General features: G+C 44.2%; 1 protein-coding gene across 2 annotated transcripts; it reads right to left on the bottom strand.

Annotated features, from left to right (window-relative positions):
* Window positions 1-472: 472 nt before the first annotated feature.
* Window positions 473-14,404, bottom strand: prdm15 (PR domain containing 15). Of its 2 annotated transcripts, none has more exons than XM_041952105.1 (24): window positions 14,344-14,404; window positions 13,662-13,701; window positions 13,456-13,549; window positions 13,039-13,192; window positions 12,758-12,910; window positions 12,464-12,572; window positions 12,299-12,382; window positions 11,875-12,084; window positions 10,433-10,645; window positions 10,253-10,347; window positions 10,065-10,152; window positions 9,773-9,940; window positions 8,937-9,031; window positions 8,689-8,820; window positions 8,144-8,284; window positions 6,700-6,863; window positions 6,286-6,365; window positions 5,130-5,249; window positions 4,869-5,000; window positions 4,600-4,683; window positions 3,364-3,539; window positions 2,501-2,581; window positions 1,788-2,009; window positions 473-1,013 (listed from the first exon to the last, which is right to left on the bottom strand). In XM_041952105.1, exons 2-24 carry the CDS (start codon window positions 13,690-13,692, stop codon window positions 480-482), a joined length of 3,360 nt encoding a protein of 1,119 aa, XP_041808039.1. In that variant the 5' UTR covers window positions 13,693-13,701; window positions 14,344-14,404; the 3' UTR covers window positions 473-479. The 2 variants fall into 2 exon arrangements, with proteins under 2 accessions (XP_041808039.1, XP_041808038.1); XM_041952104.1 differs by lacking the exon at window positions 14,344-14,404 and adding an exon at window positions 13,919-14,060.
* Window positions 14,405-19,528: the final 5,124 nt, after the last annotated feature.

A 19,528-nucleotide genomic window follows, 5' to 3' on the forward strand; every position in this document is an offset into this window, starting at 1 on the left:
ATAACATTTCATGAGTGAGCCACTTTCAGGAATATGCCAACTATCACTTCACCTTTTCACTCCAACCGTCAACTGTACCTGATGGGTCTTCTTCTTCTTCTTCTTCAGGTTTTCAGATTTCATTTTTCGAGCAGCAGATTGAAAACATGCATGTTTTTGAAAGGCTGGTAAGGCATCTGAATATTCAACATGTTGCTTTGGTTTGAAATGTAAATCTTCCAGACGAGTGTCAGTGAATTTGGCTAAATGTACCATTCCTCTCTCTTTTTTTAAAAATATTATGTTAATTATCAACAGCCACTTTGTTTCATTGGTATAAAAAAGAAAAAAGATCATTAGAATTTCATTCACTTCCTTGGGGCTGGAGAGGCATCTGGGTGACAGTGATCAAAGCTTTGTACAGTTTGATAAAATCTAGTCTACAGTACTATGGAACAATGTCTGTGAGTGTGAGGTGACCAGCACCTCCAGTCTCTGCTCTAGTAGCTGAACATCTGCTGTGCGGAGCCGCCTTGCTGCTGCGGGGTGGGCGGCTGGCTCTGGATGGGCCGGCCTGGCTCCGGGCCCTGATTCTGGGCCTCCTGACCCTCCTGTGCGCCGTCCACCACAGGGGCGACCTGGCCGCCTTCAGCTGCCGCTACAGGCCTCCAGGCCAGAGTCGGGGCCTCCAGCTGGTGGCCCATGGGGTTGACCAGAGTGGTTACGTTGATGAAGTGGGCGACCGACTGGGTCGCCGCGCCCCCGCCCGGGCCCACCGTCTCTGGGACGAGTTCGGCCGGCCGGTTGTGAAGCATGGCGGAGCCGCTGACGGTGTCGAAGGTGACGGTGAGGATGGAGTTGTCCAGGGTGAGGGGCCGGTCGTTGGCGGTCAGGTGGCCCACGGCTACAGGCTGCAGGCTGGTGAACTGGGCGGGGGCGTGGCTGGTGATGGGAGTGACGGTGATGTTGGTCAGCCCCACCGAGCTGTTGGGTGAAGACGCTGACGGTGCACTGGGGTCGGCCAGGACCACCACCTGAAAATGTCAAACAAAAGCTTTTTGGGTTTGTGAGTTGTACGGTGAAAATGTGAAACGAGAAAACTGCAAATGGTTGATGGAAATTTATTCTCAACTACAAACACTGTTTTATCTTTTTAAAGCAAACTCGTATGTCAATCATATTAGCTTACAGTTACACAAACACTAACTGTTGGATCGTGTATTCAAATCTGTTAAATGTCATAACATTAATTACATTAACTGTCATTTCCTCGATCACTGGGATGCAACCCATTCAAGATGATTTAATAACACTGACTGATAAAAGAAACTTGAATTATTTCTTCCAGACATAATTATTCTCTTTATTTTACTATAATTTACTTCTTCTTTCTTTCTGCAGTTTTACTAAATTTAGTAATTTCTATTCTATTCTATTCTGACTAGCTGCTGTGAAGGTGCGACATAGTGTGTTAAAGCTATACTGCTGCTTAATGTGACGCTGTGATGTTCTGACATTCATACCCATTTAGATTTTATTCAAGTATTACCTTTTAAGAGCAACATTTTATTACAGCTCTTTATCACAATGAAGGAAACAAGAAAAAGAGCCAGAAAGGCTATAGCATTATCTCACAACAAATGCATTTTTATTTATTCTGTTTGCCATCAGCAAGGTGTGGTCGGCTGCTGTTCGTGGGCGCCTGGCACTTCAGCAAGCAAAACCTTTTCCTTGTGGTCTTTAAAGGAAAAAGAGATTGGACATGTTATTATTACAATAAACTTTATATAAGCTTTGTGAAAATCTACCTGCTGGATACTCTGCACAGCAGAGCTCGTCTCGGTCTCGTCCCCGACGATGACGGTGTTAAATTCTGCCATGGATTCGTGCCTCGGCTCGGTGAAGTCAACATATTCGTCGGACTCAGAGAGCTCCGGCTCAGCCTGAACTCGCTGCTTCTTCTTGGGGTGTCGGGAGGGTCGGCCGGGCCTCTCATGAGCCATGCTGTCTTTTTCCAGGGTCAGAGTGGGCTGAAGAGGAAGGTGGAACATTTCATGAGAACGCACAGACAATGGCGGGCTTGGGTTTTATTCATTTTGTCTTTCTGAAAACTCAAACATGTCACGCAGGATGCATTCAATACCATATGCAAAGGGAGTAACAATAATGTGAGGACAGACAGCTGAGGCTATGCAGAAAGTGTACACCTGTTTCATACTGTGAATAAACAGGAACATTTATTGGCACTCTGACAGTTCCTCATTTAGTGTGCATTCAAACATAATAAAGTGGCCACAAGGAAGTTAAGAGAATGAGGAACGTGATATACAATAGTGCCAGGCATCAACAGAAGTTTAGCATCTGATGCATTGATTAGCAAAAAAAGCTAATCACATAAAACACAAGCTAGCTTCATGATCATCAGGATGATGATGATGATGATGATTCTCTGGTCACAGCTACTCCAAACAGTGTGAAACTATATTAATATGCCACTGCGCTGTGAATTAACTTATCAAACCTGCACAATGCTGATAGATGAATCGTTGATTGTGGAAGGCTCCTGCAGGTCATCAAACTCATCGATTCTTACAGACACCACCTGGAGGCGTAAAGGAGAACGACAACATTTCTCAGGTTGCCTAGAAGGCAGTCTGTACGGACAGACTGAAAAGATCGTTCCTCCCCCACACTGTACGGCTCTTCAACACCTCTCGGGGAGGGCGACAAAAACAATAACCAACACAACAACTCCAAACCCACTGCACACCTACACCACACATGGACACACGCACTTTATCGCACACACATCCATATGCTGGACTCCATCACACACACATCTAAATGCTGGACTCCATCACACACACATCCATATGATGGACTCCATCACACACACATCTAAATGCTGGACTCCATCACACACACATCCATATGATGGACTCAAACCGACTATTGCACACTGCTACTTTGCACAACCGCACGACTGCGCACATATTTAACTGCTCGAATGTTTAGTTCAGATGTTTATCCTGTGGTTCAGATGTTTATCCTGTATAGCTTAGTTCTTTATTTTTTACTTCACTATTTTTTCTTATATTGGTATCTTGTATTTTGTATTTGATTTTGCCTCTTACTTGAAAGTTGTGCCTTACTTGAAGATTGATCTGTATTTGAAAGTTGTTCATCACTTGTAAGTTGCACATTACTTGAAAGTAGTTCCTGTTCTCATTTTGCATGCCCTTGTGTGTCCACCTTTTTGAGCTGCTGGAACTGCAAATTTCTCCTTGGAGATAAATAAAGTATCTATCTATCTATCTATCTATCTATGGTCCAGTACTAATAACTGGCCTGGGAGGTAACACATAGATGACAGTCTGGACTCACCTCGGGGTGTTTGCGTCGCAGATGTCGGTTCATGGAAGCGCGGGTGGACACCTTGGTCCCACAGAGGTGACACGACTGGGCCTCCACCTTCTCATGAGTTAGGTGGACATGCTTCTGCAGCATGTACTCCGTCAGGTACTTCTTATCACATGTCGCACACGTCCATGTCTTACCCACTGCGGTGAGGAAGAGGAACGGGGTCAGTCCGGCGTGCTGAATGCACTGATGGAAACACTTTGCAACCCACCGGTGGGAGTTTGGCCCTTAGACAGACTCACTCCAAAACTGACAAAAGATACAAGGTTAGCACTCGAGTCAAAATATAACTGAACACATCAATAAATAATACTGTTAGTTCAATAATTCAAACGGAGTGTGAAAATAAATGTCAAGCTTTTCCCCTCGAGGAACAGTCTGACATTTTGGAATATACGCTTAATATTTGCTTTCTTGTTCAGAGTACTGTGAAGCTACAGCCAGGACATGGTTGGCTTTACACATTTCACTCTTCAAGTCATCTGTCTCTCGCTAATTTCATTTTTCAGCTCCTTCATTTTCCTATCATCCAGGTCCTAGCACATATCAAAACAAATATTGACTGACTTTTTAACAGGCAACATTTCCAATTGTTTTCATGCTTATATGATAGCATATATGATGATGAGAGAGTCATGTCTGCATGCTGTAACATCACCAGTGAATAAACTGGGACAACCAAAAACAGTACATGTTACCTGAAAAACTGTGAACATTTTGAACATCGTGAGTTTCTTCAGGCTGACAGTTCTGAAATACTTCACTACATATAATTGGAGACAGAGGTTTGGTGGGTCTGTGAACTTATCACGACTGTTAGCAAACTAGCTTTGTTAGCGTCAGCTTGCTGTAAAGTGTAAAATGCCAGTTACACTTCATCGCAAGTATTTATTAGTGTTGTTCGTTATTGCATTCAATTATATTTTCGCCTTGTCTTATATGTTTCTCTCTTTTCCCAACCAATCCATCTTCCACCATCAACTTGTGTATTACAGTGAAAACGGCCTTTAATTTTTGAGTGGCTTTTTTGTTTTTTTTTTATTTAGGCTGCAGACTCGGTTCCTGCCTGACCGTAAACCACTCCGTTTTTATGGCTTTCGACACGGAGGAGAAAAAACAGCCAAATTACAGGCTCCCACGTTCGGCTTGTAACGGTCTTGTACGAGTCAGCGCGACAGACTGAGGAGTGTGTTCACTCGCCTGTGTGGATGAGCTTGTGTGTTTCTAGAGTCGTCCTCTCGCTGAAGGTCTTTCCACACAGCTCACACATGAAGTCCTTTATACCTGCAAGCAAAGTATCACGAGAACAAACAGTAACATGATGTACTTCTGTGGTGTTTGCACAGTCAAGATCACACAGGGTGAAATGCACATGCTGCTATCACATGTGTCGTCTATTCATATTGAATGCGCTCATTTTTATTTGGTTACACCCTCTGTGAAACAGTAACACACACATTCAGACTCACCTGTATGTCTCTTGTAGTGTTTCAGCATGTTGACCTTTTGGGCGAACTTGCGGTTACACTCCTTACACTCGTACTCTTTGATGCCCTTGTGAAGCTTCATGTGGTGCCTCAGAGCGTGCTTGGTCTTCATGCCTGCACAGGAAAACACTTGCTCAACATGGCGTTGATCCAGACGTGAACTGCTGCGTGTTCGCGAGCTGCTCGCACAGCGAGAGAAAATGAGGCGTGAGGAGGAGTGTGATGCAGCGGTGAGAAACTGACCTTTCCCGCACTCGGCACACAGGAAGTCTCGGATGTCGTCGTGAACCCTGAGGTGCTCCTTCAGCATGTCCTTCCTTGCGAATGACTTGTTACACTTATCACAGCTGTGACTCTTCACCCCTGGATGATCAAATCAGACACTCAATTTCCAGGTAAAATGACAGAAAGGCTTTCATGTGTTGTCATCTCAACTTATTTTTCTGTTACATATAAATGCCAAATATGTCAAAAACTGTGTTTCCAATCAAATATCTGCCTTCTTCTTCCTAATAAATGTAAATCTAATGTAATGCATATATGAGGCATACATAATCTTGAACATATAAGGATAGTGTAAACAGGAATTGCTAATAGCGAATTCAGCATCACTTTGCCACCATGTTAACAATAATTGGCCAAAAGACTCAAGGTGTAGTTCACAGCTCAGACATTATGGGAAAGAACAATATGGGTGACATTTTCATTCTGGGCTGGACTCTCTATATATACTATTTTTCACATTGCTAAAAATGTCCCATCAGCTTGTCCTTATGTCCCTAGAGTGCTCTGACACTCTCTCCTCTGTCTATTCATGTACATGTTTTTGCTGTGTGTTGAAAACCTGTGGACATAAAGGCAATTTAACAGTAAAAACCAAACAAAAAGACTCCTCCTGGATGCTAATATTGTTTCTTTTGGCACAGTCAAGTCTTCGTTAATGAGCACCATCCAGTCATAGAGAACAAACGCTCTTGATGTCACACCCACGGAAGGTTAATGTGGTCATGAAAGGTTCTGAAGTCAAGAACGTTTGTTCGTTATGAATGGATTAACAACGTGACTTGACTTTGCCATCCTAGGAAAAAAATCAAGTTAAGCCCAACACTCACGTTGTGTTTCATGTAGAAACACTTAAAGCCAAACAAGAAATTCAATGATGTAAAATTGGTGGAACCTTCAGAGGCAAAGCAGCTGATCATATTAGAGTCACCTATCCAGAGGTGGGTTACAGGGACTGTGTACGGTGTCTGGGTCTTTCATAACGTTATTGTACAAGAACTTGTCATGAGAATCAACATGTGGCCATTTGGGTGTCCTTGTCTAATAGTCTAACTCAGGAAAATTCAAAATCACACGCTCACACAACAGAAAACAGAGAGCCGTGGCCATAGCTCACCAGTGTGGATGATCTTGTGCCTTTCTAGGTTTCCAATGCTGTTGAAGATCCGGCCGCAGATTTCACATGGGTGGATGTACCTGTGTGACACACGAGCAGATTTGAAATGAGCTCTTGTACATTCTGACCTGAACCTTATCAACAGTGATTACAGTTAACATACAGATTAACAACACATTGCTGATATTTAATGACAGATGCATTAAAAAAAGGGTTAATGGCTTTCCTCAGCACACTCAAAATATTGTGTGTGTATAATTGTGTACAGTCAGTGTAGAACAACCTCAGCTGATTTTCTTGTCTCCATCCTTATTCACTATCTCAGCCTTGACTGGACAAAGCTAAACAAGCATAAAAACCACAGCTGACGATCAGAGGTGGAACGTGTTTTTGCGCCGCTTCCTGCGGTCTTACTTCTGCACTGCGGGGTCGGGCAGCTGCTCTCTGTGGATAACCAGGTGAGCATTGTACGTGGCCTTCAGTGCGAAGCGTCGGTTACAGATGCCGCAGCCGTAGCCCCTCTCCTTGTGCTGCTCCATGATGTGCTTCAGGTACTCTCTGCCCTTTGCAAATGACAACTGGAGACACAAATGCAGGGAATTCAGGAATTTGAGTGAGATTGTGAGAGAATGGCCTTGAACGTGTTCATGAACTGTTCAATGAAACGTCTGCACGAGATAACTGGAGAAAGACAAAACATTTTATATTCTAAGGTGATTGTAGGTGTAGTGCTGCCAGAGCACACGTATTCACTGAATAACATGCAAGACAACATTCCACCTTAAAAGATGCCAGTAGCTGCTGGTAGCCTCTGTGTGGCACAGTGAATTCAGTTCTTTCTCTCTAGTTTATAGCTGGCTAATGTTAACCAGTAAAGATGAAAAGGCAGCAAAGCATCCTTTCATTCATTATTCACTTGGCTTCTTTATTGTGATGCTTTTACAAAGAAACGCTACAGAGTCAGCGTGTTACACTTGGCCAGCTTGTGCTGGGCCAACAATGCCTGCAGGAAATGAAAGCATGCTTAGCTATGCTTTCATAGCCTCGACCAGGGGTCCTCAAACGCATCACTCAAACGTGTGCATCTCATTTCTATTCAAGGTCAGAGGTCAGGAACGATTGGCGATAACAAAAAAACATTTGATCGGTTAAATAACGTCACATCTCCTGATTGAGCCAGCATGAAACCGAAGCAGACAAGGCTCATTAACACATCGGCATGTGAACTCAGCAGCAACAACACACAACAGTGTCTCCAGCAGTTGTCATGACAGCAATGTCAACAACCGGGAAATAAGCCACATAAAACCCACATTCATCTGGAGACAGGATCACTGATCCCCTGCTACACTGTATATCCAACATCACTAATAATTTACTGATAGAAAATGTATTATTACATAGAAAATGTTGCACTTTCTAATGTTGCCTATTCACAACACAAAGTATGGCAGGGGTTCTCAACTGCATTTGTGCAAGGGCATGACATTAATCCATTTATCTCAAGGGTTTTCAAATAACAAAAAAATAATCAAATTTATTTAGGCCTAATTAGCCGATTACTGTTAAATGTTTTAACTTCCTGACAAAATGAATGTTATCTTTATGAGCCTGTATTATTATGGTTAGGTTAATGTGGTCTGGACTTTGAGAAGCCCTGGCCTTGCTTATCAGATGAGCTCAAACTCTGCCTGCACTGCAATGTATCCTCAGAATGGACGTTTCGAATGCGGCCTTGTCGGCTCGGCACAAGGAAGGAAACAAAATCATTGTCGTTAAGTTAATAAGTGATTCAGACAAATTGATTCAGTTGAGGTCTGTGGATTATCTCCACGCCCGTCAAGAGGGCAAAGCTTACTTGACATTTCTTGCAGTTGTACTTGTGGTGCTCAGGATCGTCTTCCTCTTCATCCTCGTCTGATTCGTCGCTGCCACCTGCTGAAATGCCAATCTTCTTGATGAAGTCCTCTCTCTCCTGCTCATCCATTAAAGCTATGTCCTGGAACAGAGCAAACTTGCATGAAACATGTATGATCCAAGGTGCCATTGAATAACTATAGTGACATCTACCACTGTCTCATAACCTGGACTGGCTGTGTCAAAGTGTCATCGTAGCCGATGAACAGCAGAATGAGAGGAAGGTCTTTAATTCAGTGCATACACAGGCCCAGTTTGTAACATGGGTGTGCAGAAGACGATAATGCTGTAACAATATTTTAGTGGACAAATATGTTTGAAATGCAATGATTGTATGGATGTGCTGCGCAAACAGTTTGAGACCATGTTCTGGATGTTTGATACCGTTTTGTTGCATCAAAGAGGATTCTGCTGTCATTAAAGGCTTCATGGCCTGAGTAATTGGTGAAAAACGGGTGAAAAGCCCTCCGCTCTGCACCGTCTCACCTTGAAGTGGACGTGAATGTGATCTCGAAGGACGTCAACGCGGAAGAACTTGCGAGCACATATCTCGCAGGTGTACTTCTTATCACCGTGAGTCAACAGATGCTTGTTCATGTTACTCCTGCAGGAGAACACCTGTGCACACACACACACACACACACATCACTGATGAAGTGCTTCTGAACTACTTTCCTCCAGGATTCAGGCGCAGTTATTCGACCTGCTGCTTTGCGGCAGTGCAGGGGACTCACCTTGCCACAGATGGGACAGGGTGACGGCTCCTTCCTGTACTTGGTCCCTTCCTCTCCATTCGCCTCCAGCTCCTCTCTCTTCATGTGCTTTGGTCCTGTACAGGTGCATCGTAGTTTCAGTTCAGCAAAGAGCTTAAAGCTGTGATGTAATGCTATAAGAACTGGTCACTTCAAACAAATAGAGGGCAGCATATGACCAGACTAACCACTAACTGCTGCTCTTTGCTGTAGCCATTGTTGTCTGTAGCTACTAGCTGCTGTGAGCTAGTTAGCTCAGTTATGCAACAAGTGGCCCCATTAGCTGACTTCAGTATTTCAGAATTGTACATTTTTTGAACATTTTAACCTAAAATTCAGGCCACGTCTTACACATTGCACCTTTAAGGCCCAACAGAAGAAATATGGTGGGATGGCGGCGCGTGCAGACGCAGCGGCTCGTAGCTCCCGTGTTTACGTTTTTGTTTGTTTTTACTCATTTCTACGTTGACCAATGTGAATGTCTTAGTATATTTTTATTTCTGGTATATTTTTATTGAATTTACGCATATTTTTATTTGACTGCATGTTAGTTTATTTTATTTATGTTTCTAACACGGGGGTTGCAATGCAAATTTCGTTGATATGTCCATTTTCAATGACAATAAAGGTAATCTTAAATGTTGAATGAAACAGCTCTGTATTTTAGGATTTTGATCCAGTTCTATGTTTTTCGCAAGGAAATTCACCTGAATTCACCTAAAATGTGAATGGCCCACCTAAACATAAAGTGCACACCACAGTACTTTGGGAATGAAAACTAAACCTAAGCCAATCCAAACTGCTCTGCTGCGACTCACCCACGCCGTGCCTCCTGTGGTGCTCCTGCATCACGTCTTTGCGGTAGAACATCTTGTTACAGATTTCACAGGAATAGAGCTTCTCGCCGTGCTTCTTCTTGTGCTTGGAAAGGTTGCTGTTGGTGGAGAAGAACCGCGAGCAGATATCGCACTGGAACGTCTTGTCGTCTGCAGAGGGAGGACGATGGAATGAATGAAATCCGGCAGGATATGACCTGGCAGGAATGTGATCAGCGAAGGGAAAAGCAAGGAGACGACCTCATAGGAAGCAAACAAACAAAAACAATCCCACCTGTCCGGCAGTTGTGGAACTTTAAGGCATTTTCCAGGCGAAAGGATTTCTCACATGTGTTGCATTTGTATTTGTACTCCTGGTCAGGCTGGTGGGAGACATAAAAAGAAGAACACACAGAAGCACGTTAAGTAGCAGGATAAGCAATAACTGGTGTTATTGTGGTAACAATCTGGAGTTTTACTCACCATGTTCTTGCTGTGCTTATAAGAGATATGCTGCTTTAGACTCTCCTTGCGGCTAAACAACTTGTCACATTCATCACATTTGAACAGCTTGTCACCTGGGAGGATGCACAAGGAGCAATCCATTAATGCTAAACATCAGCTCACCCGGACGATGATTTCAGCGCTCTCATCTCCACGTACCATGTGATCGGATGTGTCGGTTAAGGTTGCTGCTGTTCTGGAAGACCTTGTTGCAGAGGGAGCAGCGGTACACCCTCTTGTGCTCTCTGGCTTTGTGTCTCTTCAGGACAGCCCCGCTGTCTGGAGCGCCCAGCACGCCGCCGCTCTCTGCTGCCGCCGCCGCCGCTGGCTCCAAGGCCACCGGCTCCGAGCTCTGCATCGGGGGCTTCACATCTGCACATATCAGGACGCCAGCGTCAAAGAGAAATCTACGATATATGCAGATATAAGGACTGACACTGGATTTCTGAGCCTAATCCTGATCCTTTCATACACATTCCTTGTTGTTCCTGAAGATAATGTATTTCAGGGAGATAATATTTTACACCTGAGCCATACTGTGTTCTTTAAAATGGCAGTAAACATGAGACGGTTCATCTTGCACCATACATTTTATCATATATTACATAACACTAAATGACTAAAAGACATCAAACAACAGCCATGGTAGCACGCTTGTGATGTCGATGCTAACATGCGGATGCTTAGCAGGCACCTTTAACATGTTCACATTCTAGTTTAGTGTGTTAGCATGCTAACATTTGCTAAGTAGCTCTAAACAGAACGTACAACTGAGGTTGAAGGGTTTATCAGTAGTTACGCAGGTATTTGGCCTACAAAATATTTTCACATTATTTTCACACCCAAAAAGTTAATTAGTTCAGTTAGATTTTAAAACAGAGCCAAGCTAGCAGCTGCATGAGGCTGCCCTCAGGCACGTTAGCATGCTAACATCCTCACAATGACAACATGCTGCTGGCAGGTATGTCTACCACATTCACCATCCCAGTGTATTAGCATGCTAACATTCATTAATTGGCACTAAACACAAAGTGCAGCTGAGGCTAATGGAAAGGTCGTTAGTTTTGCAGGTGTTCGGTCAGAAACCAAAGTAGTACCTAAAACCTAAGTAATAAACTGAAGTATTGGTTTGATTGTAATTGTAACATTTTCCCAGAATACCATCTAACCTCTGCAGAATGTGCCTGAACCTGTTGTGGCGTCCTGTGTTTTGTGTTGCACACACAGAAACGAGAGTGAAGACAGAATGATAGTGGTGGTGGAGCACAGACAGCGTAGCGATAGCACAGAAACATTCTCCTTCAGGTGGAGGAGAGAAGTGAGAGCTGTATCTGCCACGTTTTCTGGGTGTGGCTGCCTGGTGTTGTGGAAAAACTCGTATCTTTGCTTTAGCTGTGATGAATGTCAGATTGTAGGATTGTTGAATGTCAGTAAAGGTTAGTGAGCCTCCAAAGAAGCTTTGGCTCTTTCGTGGACTGACACAAATCCTGATGCTTATTGATGATGTCATGATGTCGAGTGACTACATCTTCTTCTTCTGCTGTTCTTTTGTGTTTTAGGCTGGACCTTTCTGCTAAGTCTGATGGGTTTTTCGTTCTCACCTTTGTTTTTGCTCGCAGCAGCTTGAGCTCCATGCTTGCGTCCCTTGGCTCTCCTCCCTCGACCCTGCCCTCTCTTGGGGCCCGGTTGAGGCGCAGGGGGGTCGCCCTCCTCGTCATCGGGGCCGACCAGGCTCTCCTCTTGGGGCAGGAGCGGGTCGACTGGAAGCACGGTTACTGTCTTCCCCTCATCGAGATGACTCAGCATGTTGCCTGCGATCACCAGGGGGAAGCGGGGTATTCAGAGCCATGACACAGCATTTCCTCAGCTTAGAGATGCTTTGAAGGGGTAAACAACCTGACTCACTGAGGAGAATATCACCTGGAAACTACCATGTAGTGCAGTTTAAAGCTTAAAACAAACCAAGACATGACCCTAAACTTAGCCCCACATTTCCGAGGTGACGGATGTTTTCAGTTATCGTACCTGCATTGTCTTCTTCAGCCACTGGGGGCATGTGGGCTTCAGTTTTATCTGAGGTCTCTGTTTTAGCAGAAGAAGACTTCGCCTCTGAGTAAAAAACACAAGACGTAACATAAATGCTGTTGCCATGGAACCGTACTGCAACACCGGTGCTGTAATGTCATCTACCTGCTGGGGGTGGTGGTGGCTGAAGTGGGGACTTAAGCATGGGCCTCTCCATTTTCTTGGCATAGAAAGCTCCATACCAGACCCTCAACTCCGTTCCTGGAAGCACATCCTGGGAAACACACAGCAGGAGCAAACAGGGAGAACGCACCAAATCTCCTGTTACACATGAATGAAGTCAAATCACGGAGTACTAGACGCTCGGCGTAAAGGTGGCAAAGGTTGTGCATTTTAAAATCACAACGTATTAGTGTTGACGTAGCCCGAGAGGCTCATGTTGGGGATTCACGCGCATACCTGGGAGGTGTTGAAGTACACGTCATCATCCTGCTGGTAAGCCGTCAGATTCTGGTGTTTGTGATCAACGGCAGGGCGGACAAGCATCATCCAGTTGCAGTCTTCTTCGCAGCTGGAGTCAAAGCACACCACCACGCCATCCCTCTGGAAGATCTGCCCATCGAAGGATTGAAGATTGACAAGAAAGGAAGCTGAAATCGCATCTATTCATTTCTAACAGAACTGCATATCAAGTTCGTCTTCTCTACATGTGCACTCAGTCTGGATTCATCGGGCTGCACCTTTAGAGGGAACGCTCCTTCCTTCTCCAGGTGGGGGACCCTCTTCGCTTCAAAGGGCCCAAATCGGGTCCTCTTGACCAGCCGGTGCAGGACAAACACCCCCTCCTCCCCATTAGCCACCTGTCTGATCTCCAGACTGTTTGGCAAAGATGACCTGATCCAGGACATGGACAACTTAGTGTGACTGTCATGAAATGGCAATACCTGATTACACTGGTTATAATAAACAATCTCCTCAGTGTTCACCTAGTGTTATGTAAACATAACAACTCCCTTATATTTTCAAAGGCACTGGAAAATGCGCATCAATGCTTGCGCCCTTTCTTTCCTCTGGCTGAATCTTAGAAAATGAACTTCAGCTCAATGGATGTGTGAAATCACTAGTTTGACTGCAGTCAGCGAACTTCAGACACTCACCGGGCCCGGCTCAGGACGAAGGAGTCCTGGACGGTCACCAGCGGTCCCAGCTCAGGACACTCAGAGTCATGGTACTGGCCACAGTCCTCACACCCTGTGACACACACAAACGCGCACACACACAAACACACACACACATATCACACCTGTCATTACAGCCCAGTGTCACACTTTGTCAGCACGGTAAAAGCTGCATTCATACTCACAGATGAACTCATCTGGCGTCTGCTCAGCCATTATGTCAACCTACAAACAGAGGGAAGATAGTTGACATCATGTCAGTGACAGGCAGCAGGGACCAGGACAGTAGGGACCAGAACAGCAGGGACCAGGACAGCAGGGACCAGGACAGCAGGGACCAGGACAGCAGGGAGGGGACCAGCAGAAAATCCCACATGCATGTGAAGGAGCTACTTTTAGAGAGTGAGTTATAATGTGACTGAACTTCCAAGCCTGCACACACATGTAACACGGGACACTTCAGCCGTGTTGACCGCATCAGACCTCCCTGACAAACAGCCGTCTATCATGACGACATGAACTGGTTTTGGGTGAAAGCGATACAGCTGGAACAAGCACATTAACGTATGCAGTCTGGCCAGGACATGGGATCCAGGATTTGAGTCGTTCCCAAACTCTAGCCGGGTTTTAACTCCGATCTGAGCGGCCCCTCTTCAGTAAAATGTAACAAAGAACAGTCGGCATGGCGGATGGACCGGAGACGCAAACCACCAAACCGGAGTCGATGCTCTTCAACGCCAAGCAGTCGGCAGCGGAGGCGGCGCAGGAAAGCCCGGAGCGAACCGGACAAACCGGCTGCACCTTCGCTACAAAACTGCGGCGCCGTTTGGTGGGAAATCGACGTACATTTATGGAGAAACACGTTACCTTTTCTGCAGAAGACCCTTCATTTATCGAATCCTGACTCCGGGTTCCAATCCGCTCCAGAAACGGCGCAAGACCGGAAACGAACCTCGCCGAGTGCATTATGGGGATTGTAGGCCACGCAGAAGTGAACGAAAGCGGCACAAACAAGCGCAAATGAGGCATTTACAGTTCTGCGCTCTGATTCAAGAAACAAACAGACAGACAAACAAACAAAATAAATAGAGAGAATTGCTTGATTTTCAAATTTTGTCATATTAACAATCACAAAACATTATTTTGATTAGTTTAATTTTTTCACAGTTGATATGTATTAGAGGCAGCACTCAAATGTGCATAAGAGCAGGTATCAAAACATTTTTACCTGCAGTTCTATGTGTCGGATTTGTCACATTTGCCTTTTAATAATATACAGGGAAATATTTGCATTTTTAAACCACTGTAAATACATGTGGTAGTGTAGCAAGTATAGATGCCTTCATTTTCTTTACATGGAGTTCCTGACTTGTATATTTCTAATGTGTATTAATTAATCATAAAACACGCCCGACGTTCATGTTTTTGTACAGATTAAATACTTCACGAAACCCAGGTCACTGTCCAGGCAGGAAAAATAACAACATGCAGCATTGCCCTTCAACACATACTTAAAGTCTTATTGCTACACCTTTATGATTTCCCTCCATCATTCAGAGTCTCATCGGCTGGAGGAAGTACCTGACTTGTGGCCTGGATGTTTGTTTGATTCTGTGTCTTTTATGATCACTCTCATATGCTGAAGAGTCAGCTAACTGCAAGTACACATACTGTGTTTCCAATGCTTTGTTTGTAGATCAGCTCTGTGTTGCCTCAGTGGTATCTTGACAGTGAGACTGTTCTAGATCTGCATCTCTGAGAAGAAGGTATTAGGACAGGATAGGCAGCTGCAGTTATTATGACAGGAGACTCTCTTCCTCTGATTTAATGATCCTGCACACTGTGGAGCTGAGGGGATCTACAGAGCCTGGTGATACAACAGCCTGCTGTTTTCACAGGTATTTTTTACTGCACCTGTTGCAGGTGTTTATTAGTTTACCGTCCTCTATAACAGCAGGGCACACCAGACAGTTATTGCTGCACAGGAACAAGCAACCCATTGTCAAGACCGCTAAATAACCACTAAAATGGTGAACATTATACCTGTTAAACACGAACATGTAGTACTGTCATTTAGATCATGTTAGCACACTGATGTTAGCATTTAGCTCAAAGCACATCTGTGCCTAAGATCATCCCTCACTTGTCTTGAAACTCTCAGTTGTATTGTGAAATGGATAAAATCCACATCCTGTTTACCACTACACATCATTGTTTGCAGTGTTTATAATACAGTGACACTTGAGAGATTTGGTTGACATGATCTTAAAAAACCCACAAGCGAGTGGAGTGAAGCAGCAGAGGACATCCTCTTCAGCTCTGTCTTTGTAGGCTGAGACTGGGCAAAGGTCACTGAGGTGACGTACCATCAGGTGGTTGTCACAGGGCCTAAAGTGCTCTATAAAGAAGCAGTGAGTTGGTGGTTGAAGATGCTCTGCCGACGGATCAGCTCACTGGGGAGTAGATGGGAGGTACTTTGCTTTATATATCATCCCCACAGTTTCTTGTGTTGTGACCTTTCCCCATATGCATTTTCAAACAGTCATCAGCTGTCACAGTCAAATCTTTAGACCAGGCATCTCAAACCGGTTCCATAAAGGGCCGCGTGGCTGCAGGTTTTCATTCCAACCCAGGAGGAGCACATCAGGCCAACCAATCAACATCAAGGGATCACTTAGTTATCAGCTGAAGACTGAGATCAGCTGATTAATTGATTCCAGCCTGGTGTGTTCCTCCTTGGTTGGAATGAAAACTTGCAGCCACGCGGCCCTTTATGGAACCGGTTTGAGATGCCTGCTTTAGACCATCATTCTGACTGACAAAAGCATTTTCTATATAGGCCAGCTTGGAGGCAATAACAGCTAGAAACTCATGTGGTGGATTGAAAGAGTGGAAGAAGTCAAAGGATCCCAGTGTACGATGCCAGTCAGCAATGTATATTTCCAGGTTTCTGGGAAAGATAAGATTACCTTTATTACTTCCCAACTGGGGAAAATTGGTAAGAGACGAGGTACAAGATATTAAAGTTAGGTCATAAGGACAGTAGAGAGATAAAGAAGTGGCCTGTGCTTTGGTTAAGAATTCTTTCAGATCCAAGTACCTGGTTGGGACCTCAGAAAGATCTGGAAAATCATATGGAGCAGAGTTAGTAAGTAAGTGTTTCAGACAGCGGAGCGACAGGGGGTGCTCAAACCAAAAATGGCCCCTGTAGACCAACCAGCGGGCTGCACTTCTGCAACCGGAGAGAAAAAACGAATAAAAGGAAGCCTATACGAGCTGAGATCATTACCTGACGTAGCAAACAGGTGCAGTCAATCAGATGGCTCAGCTGCCGCCATTTCAGGTGCGGGCCTCCCTGGTATTCTTCAGTGTCACTGTAGAGAGGCCTTGTTGTTTGGCTAAAACTCAACACTCATCTGCTCCTGAATCAGCAAAAGAAATCCAGTCATGATCACCAGAGTTTCAACCAGAGCCACTTCTGCTTCTGTTCCTTGAGCGGGGCGATCAAAAACCTCCTTCAGTTTAGCAGACATCTGGCAGGTGATTGCTCCTACGGTCTGCAGTGACCCAGTCCAAACTTCCTCCAGTCACTCAGTTTTACATCATACCTGAAACATAAACACGCACAGTTTCTAAATTCTATGTCAAAACCACAATGAGCCCAGTAGCAAACCTGTTCTTGGAATAATAAAGACCAGGACTTATGATAATATTATGAAATGATATCTATCTCTATGATACCTTCATGACTACAGCAGTACTACAACATGCGGCTTCTGGTCACTAATGTTTATGCTCACATTTTATGGTTAGTTTGCTCAAATTCATATCCCCCACTAGGTGTCACTGCTGTACACTGTGGTAAATGAGACCTTGAATGATACATCAGCTTCTATTCAACAGCATATAATAAAAAAAACCCAGGACATAATTTGGAGTACTTGTCTTGACAGTGTAAATATGAAGCAGATTGTTTTAACCTGGAATGTGTATTTCACTGCAGCCGCAAACTCCATTTTGCTGAGAAAAGTATGCACCAGTTGTCTCTGCAGGAACAGGAGGCAACAAATGGCGTTAATATTGTGCACAATCAAGAGAAGCAGGAATAAAATGCACAGCTTGTCTGAAGGGCACTGCAAGCCACTTTATTATCACTCAGTCTCTGAGCAGTACTGTTTGAATTGTTGGAATCTCAAACCACACCAGGCAGTGTGAGGCAGTAGGGTTCAGGTTATTATCACAATAAGTCAGCAGAAATGCATGAAATGAAAGACACAACGTAAATAAATCCTCTCTACCAGCAACAGCAGACTTAACTCACTGAAGCTGACAGGTTTCCCATCTCTGCCCTGAGAAACAGCTCATTTCATTTACTCATTAAAATCTCTCTAAACTGTGTCCTCTCACTATCCAGCCACAAAACTCCCATCGAGGAGAGTTCCAAGAAGATAAAAATACTGCAGCACTTATCTGGGTCTTACCATGCTGTCACAGCAGTAAGCTTTACGAGCAGCTCTTGGCCTAATACAAGCTACCGTCACGCTGTTATTGGCGGAGCTTGTTGGGGACTTAGCTTCACTGACAAAAATACAGGTAAATACAGGTATATAAGAACAAACAGTAAACAGAGTACCAAAAAACAGATAAAATAATTAAAGGCAAATACAAACAACAACAATTAAGAAAAAGCCATAAAAAAGCTGTATTTGGGTGACCACACCTCAAAACCTGGACGAATTAAACTAAAACAATTCATATGACCAGATTCTACGAGTTAGTGAGAAAATGATTTGTAATGAGGGTGAAATGACCGTTAACACAATTTGTTCATGACCACCCACAGGTTGGTATGACCACATACCCTGGAAAGCTTGAGCAATTACTCAAAGTAATTGACAAATGCCTCTTAAAACGTGGTTTCAAATCTCTGTATAACATGAAATATTCACGACTAAATGAGCATTAAGTGTTTAACACTCAGCCAGTGTGCTCCATCAGGACTGTGTGGGTATGATCTGATCAGATTTCATTCTCTGTGGTCGACTTAAGTGTTGCACTTGAGGATCGCTGTGATGACCGTCTGGAAAGATTCATAACTGAACAGTAAATCAAGGCATGGATGAACAGGTGTGTTTGCTGCAGTTATTAGAGCAGACAGTCTGGTCTCTACCATCTCTCTGCCTGAGCCAACCGCTGCTGGTGGGGCTTCTTATCTCTGGTAAACATTATAAGCAGCAGGCAGTTTGAGGGGAAATGTCATCCCTCTTGTGAGAAAATTACCAAAATGCATCGAGTGGTTGTTCAGTTGAGCATGTTGGTCTAGTCTGCCTGACTCGTTGATCCTTTATCTGACTGAAGTTGGTGCACGTTAGGATCTATGGCAGCGACCACGGCTCTGTGTGTTCAGATCCGCGGTGCTGTCTGTGGTGCTGAAGTAGCAGACGGATTTGTGATTGCGTCGTTTTCTCTCAGTCCCGCCTTTCTGTCAGTGTCGTCTTCAATCTATTACATCCTCCGAACGAAACACTAGAAAGTTCAAGCCCACATACTCTATAGAGTAGAGTCACCTTCATGCTGCCGTGCAAGAGAGAGGATCACAGACGCACACTGCTGCCTGTAGTACTTGTCTAATATTTCTCTGATCGTTCAGAGCAGCTGTAAATACACCCCCAGACCAAACCACCTCTGGAACAAACTATTTTAAGGGACATAGGACTTGGGCTTAGGGCTTGGGCCTTGGGCCTTTTGTTTTCTTGTGATAATGGGTTGATTATCTTGTTTTCTCGAACAAAATAACTGATTTCATGCCCTCATGATCTTGACCTAATGGCATAAAAAAAAATAACTGCAAGTTATCATTATCTTTTTCTGCTTTTGTAATGAGTGTCTGTATCATGAAAATAGAAAGTATAGCGTTGCAGCACCAAAAGCATGAAAAAGTTTGATCCTCAATATTCTAAATTTGCAATTCAAACAGGTTGAAATATTCCACATGCACTAACAGATTTTAGAAAATAAGAGAAACTAGTCATCATTTTACTTAATAATGCAT

This window comes from Chelmon rostratus, chromosome 14 (assembly GCF_017976325.1).
Source record: "Chelmon rostratus isolate fCheRos1 chromosome 14, fCheRos1.pri, whole genome shotgun sequence".
NCBI lineage: Eukaryota > Metazoa > Chordata > Actinopteri > Chaetodontiformes > Chaetodontidae > Chelmon > Chelmon rostratus.

Coding starts and splice junctions, on each gene's coding strand:
- prdm15 (XM_041952104.1), bottom strand. CDS start 13,954: ATGCGGTCAACACGGCTGAAGTGTCCCGTGTTACAT. Junction 12,085..12,298: donor GGCTGAAGAAGACAATGCAG/GTACGATAACTG, acceptor TGGTGATCGCAG/GCAACATGCTGAGTCATCTC. Junction 6,366..6,699: donor CCCGACCCCGCAGTGCAGAA/GTAAGACCGCAG, acceptor TGTGTCACACAG/GTACATCCACCCATGTGAAA.